This window comes from Cherax quadricarinatus, chromosome 30 (assembly GCF_038502225.1).
Source record: "Cherax quadricarinatus isolate ZL_2023a chromosome 30, ASM3850222v1, whole genome shotgun sequence".
NCBI classification, from domain to species: domain Eukaryota; kingdom Metazoa; phylum Arthropoda; class Malacostraca; order Decapoda; family Parastacidae; genus Cherax; species Cherax quadricarinatus.
Genome location: NC_091321.1, coordinates 10,124,345 through 10,147,110, shown reverse-complemented (window position 1 = coordinate 10,147,110; position 22,766 = coordinate 10,124,345). Strand labels below are relative to the sequence as shown.

Sequence of the window (22,766 nt, the reverse complement as noted above, 5' to 3'; positions counted from 1 at the left end):
TTCTCGGGACCACCTGCTGAATATTCTCCAAGTTCATGGCTGCACCACCTTTATGCATAATAGTGTCACAAGGCAAAAAAAGGTAACCAAGTAGCTTGCTGAGAAAAAAAAACTGAGGTTTTACAGTGGCCAGGAATTAGTCTGGACATCAATCCTAGGGAGACTGCCTGGAATATCATGACAAAGATGAAATCCTGCAACATTTTAGCCATGCCTGCAGCAGCAGATCAAGGACATTTGGGTCTATTAGTTATCCATTGATTACTTCAGGAATCTGGGTGAAAGTATTCCTAACTGGCTTCAAACAGTCATCAAAGTCATGAGATGACAAAATATCAATAAGTACCAAGTATTACAGCTTTTTTTAATGATTATATTGTTGCTTTTTAACAATTTTGTAATAAAGGGAGGTTTGGCTTATTTTTCTGTATTCCCAAGTTTCGATAAACACAGTCTTGCTGTGACAGCACTCTCATAGCAAAAAAAGTTTCCCTATATTTCATTATCTTGGATTAAAAAGTTCACCATCATGTGGCAAATAACTAAACCTCATTTTTTCATTAACACATCTAAGAGATTCTTTTTGTAAATAGTAACTGTATATCTGTGTAATACCTCTGCATCAGTGAGTCATGTTCACAGGTTTATGGACAGTAAGGTAGGTATTACATGTCCTAATGACTATAACTCATAGCTCAGCTTTGGATCCACAATTCACATACTTGTACAGTACAATGTGATCTCAGCATCATTATCTTTACTGAAATACATATTCTGTATCCATGATTTCACCATTTGCTTAAATGCAACCCTTTGCAGACAGAGGAAATACAGGTAGTATATCACCAATTTTCCAGCACTGGACCAACACAGGTGGAAACATTAGAATGTGTTTCCTTAATAAGACACCTGCTGTCCTTATTCATTTATCAGTTAAATAGGTACCTAGGTGTTAGTCAACTGGTGTGGGTTGCATCCTGGGGACAAAACTGACCTAATTTGCCCAAAATGCTCTGTATAACAGGGGGCTTTCTATATACTAGTGTCATTGATGTCAGCTAGGGCTGTATACATTCTACATGTACTTGCAGAAATAAAGATTATTGTTATTATTAATGCTATTGACCTGGGGACCTGACTAATGAACAAAGAGAAGATTGTTTAGTAGCTGGAATGCCTACAGTGATTTTGACTTTTTAAACTGGAATTTGTTAAAAAATGTAAAACTGGCTAATTCACTGAATTGAGTGATTTATAGAGTAATTCTAAGAGTTGAATGTGATCAATGAATAGTATGGAAGACATATTAGCAAAATAGACAGGAACTGGGTTAAACCACGAGAATTACTGGATTTTACAGCATCAAAAGCAATTTTTTCCCAAAAATAAGTCTCAAATTTGCCCAGCATCTTGGAGGCCAAAGTGCCACTGGGGTCCTCAATCCTCACATCCCCCAGGATGTGACCCACACCAGATGATTAACACCATGGACACTCAGTTTGCGAAGCAAGAGTGCAGCCTACCAGGGTGTTAGTCGACTAGTGTGGTTGGCAACCTGAGGGACAAGACTGAAGGACCTCAATGAAAATAAGATAGTTCTCAATGATCCACCGACTCTCTTGGGTTATCCTAGGTGGATAACCCTTTGGGTTAAAAATCCAAACAAATCTTATCTTACATCTACAGATGCAACCATGATGGATTAAGCACCATTACAGTTCCAGATGAGGACACGACACCATGCTCCATCCACAGCAGTATTAACACTAACCACCACCTCCATGCTCAAGTATCTCTTAACACACTGCCTCTCCTCACTTAGCGACGTACTCATTTACTGACCACTCAGACTTATGACCAGTATGCACACCTAAATAATGTGCATATTAGAGCTGATTTCCTCTATTCTGTTTATTACAGTATACAGTACACTACTGTATAAACACTTAAAAATATAATAGAAATGTTATAAATGGTGCAAAGGTGACATTCAAGTATTTAAAGGTGGTCGACACAAACCCACTACCAGTATAGTATGCTCCTCGATAAACAACTAATTCACTTACTAACCTACTCTCAGGAACGGAACCCTGTCGTTAAGTAAGGAGAGGCTGTAATTAGGGTCTATAAGGTTCAATCCAAGAGGTAGGTCCACTTCCTAAGACAAATCTCTTAAGAGAATTCCAAGGGGCATGTTAATCACTAAACTGGAAAGGGTCATACAGCACCTAAAGTCAGTACCTGACCAGCTGGGCTGTGGTTCATGTGTTGGATTGCATGCAGCTAGCAATAACAGCCTGGTTGATCAGGCCCTGATCCACCATGAGGCCTGGTCACAGACTGGGTAAGTTTATTGAGGTATAAGTACACATTAATACAGTCAACAAATTACCATACATAGCAACATGCGTAAACTACCTAGGATGAATGATAATGACAATGAAGACTATCCTTATTTCTACAAATACGTACATATACAGCCCTAGCTGATATTTCAGGCAGAACACTTTGTGCAAATTAGGTAAATTTTGTCCCCAGGATGCGACCCCACACCAGCTGAATAACACCTAGGTGTCTATTTTACTGATAGGTTAACAGGGACAGCAGGTGTCAAGCAGCTCAATCACTAGCACACTCGCCTCGCACTCTGAGGTCCAGGGGTAGATTACCTAGTATGGCACATAACATTAGGATGTGTTTCCTCAAGGCAGCTGCTGTCCATGTTAACCCATTAGTAAAATGGGTACCTGGATGTTAGTCAACCCGTGTGGGTCGCATCCTGGGACAATATTGACCTAACAAGTTTATAGCATAATATACCAATAAAGGGGTAACCCCAGTCATTAACTGTTAAGTGTATCTTATAAATAACAAAAAGGCAAAATACCGTGACTGGAACGATACACAAATAACCCCCACATAAAAGAGAGAAGCTTACGACGACGTTTCGGTCCGACTTGGACCACTGACAAAGTCAAAAGAACTGAGCAGGTTAAACCCAACTAAGAGAACTGGCCCAGATAACATCCCATCTAAGTTCCTAAAAGATGGTGCCTCTGAATTGCCAATCCCCAATGGTCACGTAAAAAATCTATCCATCACCAATAATACTGTACTGGAGGGGTTCAAGAAGGCCCGAGTTACTCCTATCTTCAAAAAAATAGTAGGTCTCCTGTCAGCAACTATAGGCCTGTTAGTATACTCAGTGTAATATCCAAAATTCTAGAGGGGGCAGTGTACTGTCAAGTAGTTAAGTAACTTAATGACAACAACATTCTTCATAGTTACCAATCCAGCTTTAGATCTTACTCAACTGACACCTTAATTAATCTGATGGATTACATGAGAACTGAAATGTCAATAGTGAACCTCATAGGAATGGCAACCTCAGACTTGCAAAAGGCCTTTGATAGTGTCAACCACAATATATTATGTAAGAAACTTCAAGCTATCAGCATAGGTTCCATAGACTGGTTTAACTCCTATCTTAACAACAAGAAACAGATTGTCAAAATCAACAAAACACAATCAGAACCCCAGCCGATAACATGTGGAGTTCCCCAAGGTAGTACAGTGGACCCCCGCCTTACGATATTATTTCATTCCAGAAGTCTGTTCGGGTGCTGTTATAGACCGAATTTGTTCCCATAAGGAATATTGTGAATTGGATTAGTCCGTTTCAGACCCCCAAAAATACACGTACAAAAGCACTTACAAAAGTACACTTACATAATTGGTCGAGTTGGGAGCTGATCGTAAGGCAGGGGTCCACTGTATTCTGGGTCCCTTATTATTCCTATGTTATGTAAACGACATGTCCATCAGTGTCAAGTGCAAACTCCTACTGTATGTGGATGATAATGCTCTGTTAGTGTCAGGTAAAGACTCACAAGATATAGACAATGTAATAACACTGGAAATGGAGTCCTGCAGCAAGTGGTTAGTAGACAACAAACTATCGTTACACCTTGGAAAAACAGAAGCCATACACTTTGGCATGAAAAACTGAGAAGGGCAAACAATTTTAATGTCTGGTGTAATGGGGAACCCATCACTTCAGTTTCCTCAGCAAAATATCTGGGAATCCCTTTTGACTCATGCATGACAGAAGAATTGATATGGAACAGGATAGTAAAGACAGCAAATGCCAGACTGAAGTTCCTCTACAGACAAGCACAGTGTCTACCTACTGGGGCTCGCAGGACCCTATGTCTAGCCATTATACAATGTCATATGGACTATGTTCTTCATGGTACTCTACCTTGACAAAAAACAAAGATAGACTGCAAATCACCCAGAACAAAATGGTAAGATTCATCCTGGACCTGGATCCAAGAGAACATGTAGGCCAGGATGAATTACAAAAATTGATATGCTGAATGTTGAAGACAGTAAAACAACTGAAGTTAAATCAAGTTTATAAAACTGCTCACAGTGTCCAGAATATCTTGCTGCCAATTTTGTCAAAGCTGGGAAACTAAAGCAATCATAGTACTAGGGGGAGTGAGCACAACTTTGTAGTACCCACAGTTAGTGGTCAGGCTTCAAACACCTTTTATTGTACATCAATAAAGGAATGGAACAGACTGCCTGCACATGTCAAAGCCAGTCTTAGCATGAACCAGTTCAAGAAGAGTGCCAAAAGGTGCCTAATGAACGTAGCTACAGAAAGGGAGAATGATTTTAGTTTTTTGCTAACACACAAGTAAATATAAATAACTCTTTTCACCTTATTCCTAGTACTACATATATCTTCTTTATAATATAATAAGACATTATCTCCTTTATATCTCATTTATATTATAATAAGGTATTAAAAGGTCCCCAATGGAAACATGTCACTGACTTTTTTGGGTTATTCTAGGCTCTCTACACATATGCTGCTATGTATGATAATTTATGTAACTATTTGTTTAAGTTTATTCAGGTATACACAAATACAGGTACATAGAATTATCATACATAGCAGCATGTGTAGAGAACCTAGGATAACCCAGAAAAGTCAGACAGTGTGACATATTTCCATTGGGGTCCTTTTACCTTATAATTATAATATACAGGTTATAATATTTTTTTATTATTCTATAATGAAGATAACATCTTATTATCATACTAAAAAGACTATCCACTACACGAGGGTCATTAAGACTATCTACAATACGAGGGTCATTACTAGGAATAAGGTAAAATTTACATTATGTTAGCTAAAAAATAGAAAATCATTCCCCTCCTTTTCTGTAGCTACATTCATCAGACACCTTTTGGCACTCTTCTCGCTTCACACGGTGAGGGCCTGGGTTCGATTCCCAGCCAGAGTAGAAACATTGGGCGTGTTTCTTTCCACCTGTTGTCTATGTTCCCCATCAGTAAAATGGGTACCTGGGTGCTAGTCGACTGGTGTGGGTCGCATCCTGGGACACTGACCTAATTTGCCCGAGATGCTCAGCATAACAAAGTGGCTTTCTATGTAGTAGTATGTCATTGTTGTCAGCTAGGACTGTAAACCATGTACATGTACTTGTAGTAAATAATTATTATTATTATTATTATTATTATTATTTATTGCTGTACAATAAAAGGTGTTTGAAGCCTGGCCACTGACTGTGGGTACTACAAAGTTGTGTTCTCTCCCCCTAGTACTATGACTGCTTTGGTTCCCAACCTTGACAAAACTGACAGCAAGATATTCTGGACACTGTTTGTGAGCAATTTTATACACATGATTTAGCTTCACTTGTTTTACTGTCTTAACATTCAGCATATCCAACTGCTGTAATTCATTCTGGCCTACATGTTCTCTTGGTCCCAGGCCCAGGATGAATCTTACAATTTTGTTCTGGGTGATTTGCAGTCTTTCAGTTTCTTTTGCCAAGGCAGAGTACCATGAAGAGCAAGCGTATACCTGAATAAACTTACATACCGGGGATCGAGCCACGGACCTCGGTGTGTGAGCAGAGTCCCTAGTGATCGAACTGCAGGACACCCAAAACGATGTCAGACTAATACAATAAAACAGCTTTTAATGGTTGAAGACATACTAACATACAACAATACAACCGATGATTAAAAAATCACATTCTCATGCACCGAAAATATAGTGATGAAATAGTACCTAACAACCCAACAGTCACAATGAATTTCATTGTTGTGTCACACAGCAGACTACGAAGTACTAATGTACTGAAACAACCACAAGCAACTGATTAAGTAGGTGACAGGCTTGGATTTTTTACCTGCATAAAACACGAAGAGAAGCAACTATGAACTGCAGTGTTGTGTTCCACTGTTGACCCCCCCCCCCCCACCTACCTATCCACCCCTGATGAACCCCCACCACAACCCCCACTAACACACCTTCAAAACAACCCCAAGATGCTATGTAAGTTTTTATTCAGGTACACATAAATGCAGTTACATAAATTATCATATATACTAGCATATGTGTAGATTACCTAGGTTCTTGAAATAAGTGTTCAAACTTTAAAGTTGTAACATGTAATTTAAATAAAGGGAGAGCAAATTCAGTTGTTAAAAGTTAAAAACAGGTAATTTAACAGGGGTACTATTTTCTATGCTGAGTCAGAACATACAATTACGTAAAATCAGATCATTTTATCATATTAAGCCCCCCCCCCTCCCTCCTGTTCCCGGAGATGCCTAAGATGGGAAGCTATTTTCATTAATATCAGTAAAGAAAAGGTTTATTTAAGTCAGTTTCTGCTGGATCAAAACTTTCCATGGCAGCCCATTTATTATTATTACAATTAAAAGTCAGTGATAAACTCACAAGGGTCACATCGCGCTGTATGGAAACCCAAGCTGTTGCTCTAACCTATCCAGCGAAAACTATTTTTGGTCCAATTTCAACGAAATTTTTACGGTGATTTAAGCAGCATTTGAAGCCTACATATTTTGTAGTGACTTTTTGCCTTAAAAGATATTATTATTATAATCAAGGGGGATTAGATTTTTTTTAGATTTTGCCACCGAAGTGGCTCGTACGTTGGTTTGCGTGCAGCCAGCAGCAACAGCCTGGTTGATCAGGCGCTGATCCACCAGGAGGCCTGGTCACAGACCGGGCCGCGGGGGCGTTGACCCCCGAAACTCTCTCCAGGTAAACTCCAGGAAGTGGCTAGTTTATTGTGCACCCCATATCCATCCTGTGGACGGTAGCGCGAGAGCATATGGATACACAAAAGGCCTAGGAACTAGGCCCCAAAGGGTTAACAGGAATACATATGGGAAGAGCTAAACCCGGAGGATTATACAGCGCCTGAGGGGGGGGATGTGGAAGGCATTTAGGCTTAATTCGGGGAACTGGAGCACAGTTCCAATTCCCTAAATCAAGAGCCCCTCACCAACATCAAGGAACCTTCCTTGAGGGGCCTTAAAAGATAGAAAAAATAAATAGTGCCCTATTCTATAGGGCATACTATTATTATAATAAAAAAGAAGCGCTAAACCACAAGGGCTATACAGCGCTGCCTATAGGGCATAAAACTCTCCCTTGTCTACAAAACTGGTAAGATGTACAATGCTCTAGTTAACATCAGATAAGGTCTAGATAATCTTGGTACTAACCCCGTTTGAGCGAAAATTGTCAATAATAAAATGTCATAATAAAAAATGCTCAAGTTTACTATTTTTTTTTAAGATAAGATTTCGTTCGGATTTTTAACCCCGGAGGGTTAGCCACCCAGGATAACCCAAGAAAGTCAGTGCGTCATCGAGGACTGTCTAACTTATTTCCATTGGGGTCCTTAATCTTGTCCCCCAGGATGCGACCCACACCAGTTGACTAACACCCAGGTACCTATTTGCTGCTAGGTGAACAGGACAACAGGTGTAAGGAAACGTGTCGAAATGTTTCCACCCGCCGGGAATCGAACCCTGGCCCTCCGCGTGTGAAGCGGGAGCTTTAGCCACCAGGCCACCGGGCCACCCAATAAAATAAGGATTTTCTAGGAAGAAAAAAATCAGTAAAAACAACAAAATCGCAAATCCCCTTTACATGTTAGCAGAACCATCATTACTCAATAACGTGTGCAAAAAATCATGACTCCTATAAATACTTTTCGCTAAAAATGGAAAATAACATCAACTTATTCCCGAGTTATACATACATGTATATTATGTTTTCTGTAAAACTCTATGGTTATGGCGTGCAACATTTCAGCATGTTGCACACCCCGACATGTTGACAGCCCACAGGGAACTGAGCTGTTATCACTCCCTGAATTTGAATGGAGTAAGTTTTGGAGAAAAAAAAAACACGAGTTGTCATCATGTCTTTTTTGATGACAGCAAGAACAAAAAAAAATAACATTTTTGGAAAAGCATACTTAGAAATATGATAGAAACAAGCTAATTACATCAACATGTTGCCAGATTTATGTACTATTTTTCGGTAAGAAAATTAAAAAATTTTCAGTTTTCCTTTTTTATCACTCCTAAAAAAAATTTGCACCCTCCTTAACATTTCTTGGAACTTCGCAGATACAAGGGAGTTGAGCAGGCATAACATGCTCTCCCGGCAGACGCCAAGAGACTTCACCACCACAATCATCGCCGCCGTCACCCCCACCAGTAGCACCACCACCTTTCAAGACTGGGGTCTTGAATGGTTCTCTCTGGGGGGAGGGGTATCCAGCTCTCAGGGGTACAAATCTATTATAAAATAATAATTTATTTACTACAAGTACATGCACAAGGTATACAGGCCTAGCTGATACTGACATATATTTACTATATAGAAAGCCCCTTGTTATGCAGGGCATTTGGGACAAATTAGGTCAGTTTTGTCCCAGGATGCGACCCACACCAATCCACTAACACCCACATACCCATTTTACTGATGGGTGAACATGTACAGCAGGTGTAAACACGTCCAATGATCCCACACCTTCGCCGGAAATCGGACCCGAACCCTCACCGTGTGAAGCGAGAGCTTTGCCACCAGGCCACGGGGCACAATATGGGGGTACCAGCTCTGTGATTGATTTAGCTAATAACCACATGTTAATTAATGTTTGGTAGGCCCACAATGGATACAAGACAATCCTTGATGAAGCACTGACTTTCTTGAATTATCCTGGGTGGCTAACTGAATCTTATCTGAACTTAAAGTGAACTAGTAAATAACCATTCTACACTGGTACCTACACTAGTGTAGAGAAAAAGTGCACAATAGTGCATCGAGGAAGTGATGAAGGATGGAATACAGTGAGGGTGCGACTGGTGACAGTTGCTTGCTGCCAAGTGACTATATTCCTGTGGTATAGATACCATTTTTGCTATTTATAATATAATACTGACGGTTTACCTGGAGTTTACCTGGAGAGAGTTTCGGGGGTCAACGCCCCCGCGGCCCGGTCTGTGACCAGGCCTCCTGGTGGATCAGCGCCTGATCAACCAGGCTGTTGCTGCTGGCTGCACGCAAACCAACGTACGAGCCACAGCCCGGCTGATCAGGAACTGACTTTAGTTGCTTGTCCAGTGCCAGCTTGAAGACTGCCAGGGGTCTGTTGGTAATCCCCCTTATGTGTGCTGGGAGGCAGTTGAACAGTCTCGGGCCCCTGACACTTATTGTATGGTCTCTTAACGTGCTAGTGACACCCCTGCTTTTCATTGGGGGGATGGTGCATCGTCTGCCAAGTCTTTTGCTTTCGTAGTGAGTGATTTTCGTGTGCAAGTTTGGTACTAGTCCCTCTAGGATTTTCCAGGTGTATATAATCATGTATCTCTCCCTCCTGCGTTCCAGGGAATACAGGTTTAGAAACCTCAAGCGCTCCCAGTAATTGAGGTGTTTTATCTCCGTTATGCGCGCCGTGAAAGTTCTCTGTACATTTTCTAGGTCGGCAATTTCACCTGCCTTGAAAGGTGCTGTTAGAGTGCAGCAATATTCCAGCCTAGATAGAACAAGTGACCTGAAGAGTGTCATCATGGGCTTGGCCTCCCTAGTTTTGAAGGTTCTCATTATCCATCCTGTCATTTTTCTAGCAGATGCGATTGATACAATGTTATGGTCCTTGAAGGTGAGATCCTCCGACATAATCACTCCTAGGTCTTTGACGTTGGTGTTTCGCTCTATTTTGTGGCCAGAATTTGTTTTGTACTCTGATGAAGATTTAATTTCCTCATGTTTACCATATCTGAGTAATTGAAATTTCTCATCGTTGAACTTCATATTGTTTTCTGCAGCCCACTGAAAGATTTGGTTGATGTCCGCCTGGAGCCTTTCAGTGTCTGCAATGGAAGACACTGTCATGCAGATTCGGGTGTCATCTGCAAAGGAAGACACGGTGCTGTGGCTGACATCCTTGTCTATGTCGGATATGAGGATGAGGAACAAGATGGGAGCTAGTACTGTGCCTTGTGGGACAGAGCTTTTCACCGTAGCTGCCTCGGACTTTACTCTGTTGACGACTACTCTCTGTGTTCTGTTAGTGAGGAAATTATAGATCCATCGACCGACTTTTCCTGTTATTCCTTTAGCGCGCATTTTGTGCGCTATTACGCCATGGTCACACTTGTCGAAGGCTTTTGCAAAGTCTGTATATATTACATCTGCATTCTTTTTGTCTTCTAGTGCATTTAGGACCTTGTCGTAGTGATCCAGTAGTTGAGACAGACAGGAGCGACCTGTTCTAAACCCATGTTGCCCTGGGTTGTGTAACTGATGGGTTTCTAGATGGGTGGTGATCTTGCTTCTTAGGACCCTTTCAAAGATTTTTATGATATGGGATGTTAGTGCTATTGGTCTGTAGTTCTTTGCTGTTGCTTTACTGCCCCCTTTGTGGAGTGGGGCTATGTCTGTTGTTTTTAGTAACTGAGGGACGACCCCCGTGTCCATGCTCCCTCTCCATAGGATGGAAAAGGCTCGTGATAGGGGCTTCTTGCAGTTCTTGATGAACACAGAGTTCCATGAGTCTGGCCCTGGGGCAGAGTGCATGGGCATGTCATTTATCGCCTGTTCGAAGTCATTTGGCGTCAGGATAACATCGGATAGGCTTGTGTTAGTCAAATTTTGTGGCTCTCTCATAAAAAATTCATTTTGGTCTTCGACTCTCAGTCTGGTTAGCGGCTTGCTAAAAACTGAGTCATATTGGGACTTGAGTAGCTCACTCATTTCCTTGCTGTCATCTGTGTAGGACCCATCTTGTTTAAGTAGGGGCCCAATACTGGACGTTGTTCTCGATTTTGATTTGGCATAGGAGAAGAAATACTTTGGGTTTCTTTCGATTTCATTTATGGCTTTTAGTTCTTCCCGCGATTCCTGACTCCTAAAGGATTCTTTTAGCTTAAGTTCGATGCTTGCTATTTCTCTGACCAGTGTCTCCCTGCGCATTTCAGATATATTGACCTCTTTTAGCCGCTCTGTTATTCTTTTCCGTCGCCTGTAAAGGGAGCGCCTGTCTCTTTCTATTTTACATCTACTCCTCCTTTTTCGGTGTTGTGCTCCAGGAAAAAAGTAAATGTTGACAAAAAAATTAACCCCATATTATACTGGAAAACATGCCCAGAACTGTCAAAAAGGAAAGACGATCAGTCTTATTCCAAGGAAGGGTAAGGCAGCGCCAATTCCTTGGATCAAGAGCTCTTCACGGAAAGCACTAAACTTGTAGGAGTTCTTCAGCGTTGGTCCGTCCACCTTACCCCACTGAAGAAACTTAATTAAGGCTGTACTGGTTAACATGCTTTAGCACTGAGCTGGTGTAGCACAGCGGCCTCGCAGGTGCCTGAGAGCCTCACCCACCCTGAGGGGGCCAGCACGGGGTATAGGTTAGTCACATGGGTTATACATAATCATTTACACCTTAAATTATCACTATTCTTACAATGGACTAATCATACAATATACCTAATTTGCCCGAAATGCTCAGCATAAAAGTGGCTTTCTATATAGAAGTATGTTATTGATGTCAGCTAAGCCTGTATACCATGTACTTGTAGAAATAAAGATATTTTTTTTTTATATTTTATTGAAAAACGCAATACACAGTTATACATGTAGACAATGTAAGCAATGAAACGTATCCATTATATATAACAAAAGAAAACTCCACATTCCCTACCGTAGCACTAAACTTATACATAAAAACTAAACTAAAAACAGCCCACAGCTTCATATACAGGTGGGTTTATTACATCCAAAAAGCTCGCAGCACATCCTCACACTCTCTCATCTCTGATCCTACCCACCACCTTCGTGCCTCCTCATATAATGCTTGCACACCCTTCCCCACACGACCTTCCACTCGGAGAAACCCCCTCTTCAAATATATACACTTAACCCTTAATCTTATATCTATTAAACCCAATCCACCTTTGTCGACCGGTAGCATAACACTTCTACCCAACCAATCACACCCAGAACCCCATATATATCGAAAAACCTTTTTTAGCATTCTAGTTATGTCCGGTCCTGCCAACGGATATACTGCTGCCACATGCCAGACCATACTATATAACATCACATTCACCACTATTACACGTTGATGTATCGTCAAATGCAAGGGTCTCTAAACATTTAACCTATCCACTGCCCTCCCAGAATTAATCATCCGTGCCTCCCCGGCATTCCCCATATAAATTATCCCACACACCTTTAGTCTATCCACCACACACCAACGCACAGCTGTTTCCCATCGCGCCCTCCCTACCCAATTCCCTAAGACCAATAATTTCGATTTCACCACATTCACTTTTAAACCTGTAACACCTTCAAAACCACCAATTACATCCTCCACCTCATGTAAACTTTCCTCCCTGCTCATTAGAATTGTTGTATCATCCACATACCCTATTATTCCCATCCCACCATTCTCCACACCACGTACCACCCCTAAACATCGCCCCACTGCCCTATAAAAAGGGTCCTGTATACAAGCAAACAACAGTTGAGAGAGAGGACAACCCTGCCTTATGCCTCTACCCATTGAAACCCACTCACCCAATTTCCCATTCACCTGCACACGTACACCTACCCTATTATACAAAGTCTCAATCCAACTTACCATCTCTTCCCCAAAACCCTGCCTCTGTAAGATATGCCACAGTGCCTTCCGTTCTACGCAATCATACGCAGCCTGCCAATCCAATGCTAAGACACCTCCCCCCATTTCATTCTCCCCCTCCATACTTTCCACAAAATCTTTTATTATTCCATGTCCCTCATACATCGTCCTTCCAGGCACCCCATACTGACCTCTCGCAACAACTCTATCACGCACTTCAGCCTGTTCCCAAAGATTTTTGCGAATATCTTATAATCAGCACACAACGACAACGCCCTGTAGTTCTGCACTGTAGTAGGGCCTTCCCCTTTTGGAATCAATACTACTACTGCAGTACGCTGCAACTCACCCATCCTCCCCTCACTTTTCATCACATTCATCAGGTTCACTAAAAAATCCTTCAACACACTCCAATGCTTCACATAGAATTCACAAGGTAACCCATCTATACCTGGCGCTTTACCTCTCGCCATATTCTCCAAAGCTCTCCATACCTCCCCCTCTTCAATATCCCCTCCCAATGCCATACGATCACTTCCACAGCACACAAGATACATTCTCTCCCAATCTCTCTAAATCCTCACCGTTCACTCCTACACTCCGCAAATATTTTCCAAACCAACTATCCATAAAACCACTCATACCCTCAGTAGTTCTCAACTCCTGACCCTTCGTATACCCACCTAAGTTCTCGTGTACTACCAGCTTATCAATTTCCATTGCCAACCTGCGTCTCCGCTGACCCCGTAACACACAGGCTGACGGCCTGTCACCCCAAATCGCCTCCTCTAACCCACCTTGCACCCTCGCCTCATCAAATCTCTCATTGTGCATATCCCTTATCTGCCACTTTAATGCTTCAATTTCCTCCATTGGATACACACCTGTCACAGCACCCCTCTGATAACAACCCTGCAACCGCCCCTCTAAATACTGTTGAAGCCCATATGTCATCCATGCCTCATTCTTTCCCCTTCGCACATAATATTGCCTGATCCTCGTCTTCGCAACCCCATCCCACCACCCCAATAAATTGCTTGCACTCTTACCCCCACCCCATAAGTCCTCCCACAAACTTTCAAAATCCCCTCCCTCCACCCCCTCACCCAGTAGTCGTACATTCAGCTTCCAGTACCCCAAATATCTCTTAGGCAAACCATCCCAATTTAAATCAGCATAAACTGCCCTATGATCTGAATAAACGACATTCACCGTCTGCACCCGCGTCACCCTCACTCCCCTTGTCACATACAACCTATCTAATCGTGCAGCATATCCCTTTCTATGAAATGTGTGCTCTATCTCGCAATCCCCTCCATCAACTATATCCCTCAATCCCACACCTCTCAAAAGATCCCCTAAACCTGCCAAAAAACACCCTGCCCCTCTCGGTTCCACATCCTTCCTGCGCACCACACAGTTCCAGTCGCCACCAACTATTGTCACTGACGGTAATGACCGCAAATAATATACCAATACGTTATTCACAAATTCATTCTTTACCCTTACATCATTCTCAGCCGGCACATACACACAAACGACTGCCATCCGCTCACCTCTCCACCACCCACCTATTCTTAACACACGACCCCCCCCCTTCACTCCGAAGAACAACAAACGGGCTCGTCTCTCGGATCAGGATTCCCACCCCTCCCTTCATTCGCTCCGAATACATCACAAACACTCTGTACCCATCCACCTCCAATTCCTTTCCCAGCTTGAAATTATGTTCCTGCACAAAAACAATGTCTATAGCATAACGTCTTAAAAATCCCTTTACCCACAAACGCTTCTCACTCGCACACAATCCATTAATATTCACTGTCATGCGCCGGAAACCTACTTATGTGATTTCACCCTCTGCCCCTTTTCACCTTTCACTGACATGCTTTCAGTGTGTCTGCTTCGTCCACTTTTCTCTCCACTGCCCACTAGTGGCTTCCCCTGATCCAACACCTGACCAGGCGTACCTTTAGTGCTCCCACGCACCACATCAACCCACGGCTTTTTCCCCGGTCTCTGTGCCGGGGTCAAAACATCATCCAAGTCGGAATATGTCGCCGCCCTCTTACGGTTGACACTCTGCATCCATTTCTAACTCACTGGATGCCTCCCTGTGAATCTCAGCAGTCACCTCAATCACTTCCACCACTCCTGGCTAGTCATCTGCCATGTTCGCCAATCTTCCAAGTTGCTCATCTTCAATCTGAACAGTACTCCTCACCATACTCAAGTTATCCTCAGAAACCTGCTTCTCAAGGGATTTTTCCTGCACGTTCACCAGTAGGCCTCCCTCTACCCGCACGTCACCAATCTGCACAGTCTTCCCGTTCTCCAAGGCAGATGCCTCACTTCCCACTGTGACAGTGATGGGCTGGTACCCACCAGTGGCAGCTCACGCTCCACTTCCTCACTCCAGGAAGTGCCACTTCTATGTACAGGTGACTCATCAGCATGACCCACCTCTGGTTCTGGCTCTTTCACCATCTCACTACCTAGGTCCTTTCTCCGCTGCCATCTCCCACACTGGGCCGCCATATGGTCATATGCACCACATAACCTACACGTCTTCTGCTGCCCAGCGTAGTACACCATTACCTGTGTCCTAAATGCGTCCAGTATGACGTAAGACGGGATGGCATGCCTCAACGCCATCTTGATCGTGAACGTACCATCCGGCAAGCCGGCATACGCCCCATCCGTCCATTTACCAGCCATAGCCAGGTGTACAGGTCCATACTGTTCAAATACATACCGCAGATCAGTCTCGTCCGCCTCAAATGGCACATTTCGGACTTTCACCCATGTGTAATGCTTAGACACGTCGATTAGGCGAACACGTATCGCTGAATTAACGTCCATGCTCCTGTCCTGGTACTTGTCAACCAGCCGTTCATACACTCCAGCTGATCTCAGCTTGACGAAAATACGATAGGCACCATTTAGTGCCACACCATACAGTTCTTGATCCGCAACACCATAGGTGTCACGGATAATTTGCGGTAAAAGCACTTGTGCAGACTGAGGCGTTATCGCACCACGCAACAATTCAATGCACACCGTGTGCAAACGCCTTCTCACAGACTGCGCCATGTTGTGAAAATATGAAATAAAGATATTATTACTACTACCGCTACTATCAAAACTAAGCACTAAACCCACAAGAGATGTCAAATACGTAAGCCCAATATTAAGGAGACTGTTTTCAACACAAGTCCATAGACATTGTTCATTAGAATTACGAATATATGACAAACGAGCGTCTTTGGGCTCGTGTCCAGGGCGTTTCAAATATCAAAGTTCAAGCCACGTTAACACACAGTAACAAGACTGTTAGTCCATTAGTAACTATCAAGTGACGACCATCCTCCCTACCCCCTCCCCATCACCCTCCCACTAGTAACAACTAACTACTCACCCCCAAATACCCCTCCACAAGCAGTCAACCCCTGACCCTTCCCCTAATGACTTTCCCCCTCCCCACTAACTACTGACGTCATCACCCCCCTCCCCAGGTCAATGGCGCCATTTAGCCATGGAGGTCAATAACAGTGGCGCCACTAGTCACTACCATCCACCACATCAATACCCCCAGCTCCTCCAGTTCCATCAACTTGTGGTAATGTAAAAAACTTGGATTACTCCAATTTCATGATGATTTTTGATAAATCAGCTTTGAAAATATTTTAGCAATTTTTTCTACGAAATGTTTAAGGAAGCATTCTAAATGCATATTTAAACTTCAAACTATTGCTTACTGCAGTTCATGAGTAATCTAGTACTTCCATACTTTTATCTTTGCAGACACTGTTTTGGCGTGTTGCTGCTGGTGATGACATCTCTGAAGACTTGCAGCTGCCCACATCATGGCCGACACCACGCAGCAGCTGCCCACATCATGGCCGACACCACGCAGCAGCTGCCCACATCATGGCCGACACCACGCAGCAGCTGCCCACATCATGGCCGACACCACGCAGCAGCTGCCCACATCATGGCCGACACCACGCAGCAGCTGCCCACATCATGGCCGACACCACGCAGCAGCTGCCCACATCATGGCCGACACCACGCAGCAGCTGCCCACATCATGGCCGACACCACGCAGCAGCTGCCCACATCATGGCCGACACCACGCAGCAGCTGCCCACATCATGGCCGACACCACGCAGCAGCTGCCCACATCATGGCCGACACCACGCAGCAGCTGCCCACATCATGGCCGACACCACGCAGCAGCTGCCCACATCATGGCCGACACCACGCAGCAGCTGCCCACATCATGGCCGACACCACGCAGCAGCTGCCCACATCATGGCCGACACCACGCAGCAGCTGCCCACATCATGGCCGACACCACGCAGCAGCTGCCCACATCATGGCCGACACCACGCAGCAGCTGCCCACATCATGGCCGACACCACGCAGCAGCTGCCCACATCATGGCCGACACCACGCAGCAGCTGCCCACATCATGGCCGACACCACGCAGCAGCTGCCCACATCATGGCCGACACCACGCAGCAGCTGCCCACATCATGGCCGACACCACGCAGCAGCTGCCCACATCATGGCCGACACCACGCAGCAGCTGCCCACATCATGGCCGACACCACGCAGCAGCTGCCCACATCATGGCCGACACCACGCAGCAGCTGCCCACATCATGGCCGACACCACGCAGCAATGCCCACATCATGGCCGACACCACGCAGCAGCTGCCCACATCATGGCCGACACCACGCAGCAGCTGCCCACATCATGGCCGACACCACGCAGCAGCTGCCCACGACAGGGAGAATATCTTCAACCTACAAGATTCCATAAATTTAAGAGCATTAATTAGAATGTAATAAATAGTGTTTATCACAGTAAAGAAATGTTCAAGGAACACGCAAGAAATAGATAAAGGAAATGACTGAGACAAGCCTCAAGTGCTGTATTTGTCAGCAGGAGAACATGCACACAATTCAGGAGCTTTAAGCTCGGGGGAAAAATATATATATATATACCTACCCCAACCCTACTAACAATAGTAGTAAGGCGGATAGCCTCAATACTGCCATTATTAATAGTTTGAGGTATGATACATTTTAAAATTTCATGACCTGGTGTTTGCTTCCTGACAACATTGTTTCGACGCTGGACAGTAGAAAATCATGTACATCTCTATCTTCACCACCAACACTTCCGCATGCACAAGTCTTCTAACAAGTTATGATCACTTCTTGTTTCCAGTGTTCTAATGTCTTGTTTGTCGGGAGGACTGATGCAATTAAAGAAGTTGGAGGCTAAACTCCCAAACAGATCCCTTAAATGTAGGCGTCTCACTGGAAAAGATTTATCAACTTGCACTACTCGCATCTGAATCAATGAATCAAACCTGATTGACTTCCATCGACCTGCCCCTTGAGAGTTTACCGCTCACCCCATTCAAACTTTTACATACGTGCACATTTACCCAAATAATTTCCCGTAACTATATCTATATTACCCATAGGGGTTATAGACAACCTAGGCAATCAGGTTTGATCAAACATTCCTCAAGGGAGGAGAGGGTACTTGCAACTGCTTGTGTAAAGATACAATTGTACTCCTACACTTCCACGCCCCTCATAGCACACTAGTTCAGCAACCAATACTATGGGTTGTCTAACCAGTTGGAGGCCTGCCGTATACTAGTCTCAACACACTACTATGCTAGCCTGAATTAATAACCTACCTTACCTGCCAGGCACAACTTGAGGACCACTACATTCAAGCCCCCACACACTACCTCAATTTTTCTGGATTTCTAACCCAGCAGAGTTAATAATTCTATTCTCACTAATACCACTAAATCACTCCCCCCCCCCTTAACTATACTCATCTGATGCTGATGTTAGTGAAACCTTTCTGCCGACTAACTTCAGATCACAGAGGTTTTCATTATTTTCATCATTAACGTCTGCTGCCACAAGCGTTAGACTTGACTACTTACTATCAAACCAAATGCAATTCTGAACGCTAATACTTTTATATTCATAGGAACCTGAACGCCGCTTAAATTTTCCAAAATGATGAAATTGTGTCAACTCAATGAATCAACATTTAGCTTTGCACAGTTTGGCCAAAGGCATAAAATACATAGAACACCCACCGCAACCACTACCCAAAGCCCGAAACCCACCAACATCCCCACAAAAGCCGCGTACAATAACAGATTCCACAGTTTCTGAAGGTCGTTGGTGGGTTCCAAGGCCCACAGTTCTACGTAATCTATGCCTTCGGGGGAGATTACTCTCCCCTGCTATATGCATTCATAATGCATATAGCAGATTCTCCAGTTCTATTATCCTAACTACCTTAATAGAGAAAACCATTTACACTAAAGAAAACAGACAATGGAGAAGCAATTCGAGACGATCATTTGATTTCTCTTGAACGAGTATCAAGTCAGACCAAGGGTCAAAAAGTATAATAGACCACAAGACAGGTCGCAAAAACCATGGATGGGGAGGGGTGAAATTACAAAGGACGTCAGGCGATCAAGTTTCAAAAAATAGTAGTGGTATAGACAGTTGCAGTAAACGCAGTAGTAGTAATAAAATTAGTATAGGTACAACTGGTAAGATTTGCGGTAATATTAATGGTGGTAGTATTAGTACTGGCAAAAATAGAAGTGCTGGTAGTATGTCTAGCAGTAAGTCTTGGTAGTAGTGGAGGTAGTAGTAATAGTAACAATATTCGTAGCTGAAATAGTGTCAGCACAAAAAAAAACAGGGGAGATTGCGACAAGCTAACTTTCAATAATAAAGTTCATCAGGAGCTTACAAAAGACATGAAAAGCAATCCCAATATTCCTACTGGCCAAGGTTAGGCAAGAAATTATAAGTAAATAAAAAGTCGGGCTAAGAGACATACATCAAGGTTGGAGGGTACATCTCAAAATTAACCGTCCAATTTAGTCTCCAGGATTGTTGTCACCTCTGTAGGCAACAGAAAGCCTACTCCCCAAGCGAAATCACTTCATGAATAATGATACCTGTCACAATGTCTCTTACCAACTTGGTATTATACACCATTTATAATGTGAAAATGCAAGTTAGAAAAATCTGGTCCAGGTAAAAAGGTATCAAAACTAAGGCCAGGTGCAGTCGAAAGTGGTCTCAAAACTATCCAGTTTCCTCCTCACACGTCAGTTTTGTGAACTTAGTAAACAAAGCAACGTTAGGTTCGCCAAAGTCATAAAATACGTAGAACACCCACCGCAACCACTACCCAAAGCCCGGAACCTACCAGCATCCCCACAGAAACCAAATGCAAAAACAGATTCCACAGTTTCTGAAGGTCGTTGTTGGGTTCCAAGGCATGTCATAGTTCTACGGACCCTATTCCTTCGGGGGAGATTACTGTCCCCTGCTATATGCATTCATAATGTATATAGCAGGTTCTCCAGTTCTATACCTTCCCTATCCTACTTAGCACCACCTAAATCTATAAGTTATTTTGATAGTAGAAACGAGTATGTAGCATACTCCAGGTATATTGCCTACTAATTTGCAGAGCAGTGGTGGCGCAAGGGGAGATGAAGAGGTGAAGATAAGATCAAGGGGGGTCTAGGTAAGATCAGCCTACAAAGTCTGTAAATATATACTGTGTAACCCAATTTCAAAAATGCTACCCCCCCCCCCCAAGACGCTCTAACAGACTGGAGTCGTAAGCGCTAAACCCACAAGGTTATACTACTGAAAATATTTTTGGGACTTCAAAGCATAAAATTACTTGGCCAGGTCCTCTACAACTCTACTGAAAATAGGTAGGTGTGGTTAATTCCACATTTCTGAGATACATGTATTGTTATTGATTTTATGGCTATAATATATTCTGCCTAAGGAAAATTTATCCAGTCATGTGAAGCTAAAACTTTGGTTGTGTAGTTTTACATATAGGTTAGACAAATGAGTGGTTGGGAGTTGGATCTACTTAGTATGGGTCAATAGGCCTGCTTCAGTGTTGTCTTAATAATGGATATGCCTGATTTAATAGGCTTTCCTTACACCCGGCATCGAGACTTCTGCCATTACCCTTATCACACCACACTATCTTAGTATAATTATCAACCCGACAGATTAACACAATTACCCAATCAAGTATGCCCAGGCTTACTGTAGTGTTCCCCCTTTCTTATGTTCTAAGTCAGGATGACATCTATGACATTTACATTAGGATATTTATACTCCCCCAGGATGCGACCCATACCAGTAGGCCTGATGCAGTGTTCCTCCTCTATGTGAGCGGTGCCAATGGATATAAGGGAACATGCCCACTTGTGGCCGGGATCGAACCCGGGTTCTTCAGTTGACGCCACTACCAACTGAACCATGATATATCACACATTTCATCTCTGCTTCCTACACTCTTGCAGGATGGGTATAGACTGCATAATAAAGGTATTAGACTAACTAAAACTTCCTAAAATCTAATCAATCAGTCTTCAGTTCTAAACTTTACAACCCATTTCTCCAATTTTTATCTCCACCCCATTCAAGGTAACCTACACAATACATTCCTCTATGTCCTGGCCAGAGATTTCATCTTTGGTCGTGAGATAAGCTAATACTTCCCACTGAGCTACTTTTGATATCAATAGCTTACAATCTTTCTTATACTCTCACCACCACCTTCCCACTTAATACAATTACTATCTGCTTCAATAACCAAATTTTAGAGGACTTGTAACCTGGAAATACCTTACAAGTGGGCCCCGCCCACCTCTGACGACATCTCCAGCTGCTGCATCTCCACATACCCGGAGTAACCCTCTCCAGGTATAACACTAAATGTTATGGGTCAGACCATTTACTAGTATGGTTATCTCCACTCCCCAGACTGGTCAATGTTGCTGTATTGATCACTGTTACAGCAGACAGCCAGGCGCAGCAATTACCACACCTGGAACATTATAACCATCATTACACATACATACACAAATATTATAACATTACACACACAAACATTACCATGTAATATAAACTAACATTACTGCCTGACTGATATACCCATTAATGTTTAACATAGTAAAACTATATTTTCTTTAATCAATATTTCTTTCACATACACCTGATGACTAACAATTTATTTACATGGAAGTCTATATCTGGATCACAAGGCGCAAGTTTCTTGGATCAATAGACCAAGTTATTTTTCAGTAATGGAAAAAAATAGCCCAGAACTACATACACCATTATGGTTTATGTCACGCCTAGTGTGAGTTATTGTTTGATCAGAGGAAGGGGAGTAGCTCCAGTTCCTCGCGTCAAAACCCCTCCACTAAGGTCAATCACCCCCCTTCAAGACATTAGACCCCAAAGAAAATTAAGACTATTAAAATAATTTAGTTATCAAACTGGTGGCGGGAACCAGGAGCCGTAGCTCAACTCTGCTGTTGTACTTACAAACACGTCAATAGACAATACTTACGTTACTTAGGTGTATTAAGAGGTTGAGGAAGCGGTAAAGCCGGCAGGGCGGCAAGAGGAGGACCAACGTCTCTCCTATACGACCACTAAAGGTTAACTGACTTTTAGTGACCTTGAGGTTGGTCACTGTCCTGACCTTCACTATAACACCACTGATAACCTGACTAACTCTGACTACCACCACTAGATGGCACTACTACACCATCACTATCAGTACTACTCATGGTGGAGCGCTCAACCCGTGGAGGTCATGGACCACCTGGGAGGATAATTTCATTCCCAGGTGGCA

General features: G+C 43.2%; 1 protein-coding gene across 5 annotated transcripts in view; it reads right to left on the bottom strand.

Annotated features, from left to right (window-relative positions):
- The window catches only part of LOC128692623 (proteasome assembly chaperone 3), a 72,358-nt gene extending 49,818 nt beyond the window's left edge, over positions 1-22,540 (bottom strand). For 2 of the 5 annotated variants that reach the window (XR_011392606.1, XM_053781831.2), the window contains exon 1: positions 6,234-6,335. Coding sequence is in view for 4 of the 5 variants with exons in the window: in XM_053781831.2 (XP_053637806.1) it covers positions 6,234-6,239 (6 nt within the window). In the remaining variant the exon portion in view is untranslated. Of the gene's footprint in view, positions 1-2,241; positions 2,281-6,233; positions 6,336-21,748; positions 21,951-22,478 lie in introns of those variants that run through there. The other 3 variants (XM_070089887.1, XM_070089886.1, XM_053781830.1) reach the window with 3 other exon arrangements.
- Between the last annotated feature and the right edge of the window lie 226 nt (positions 22,541-22,766).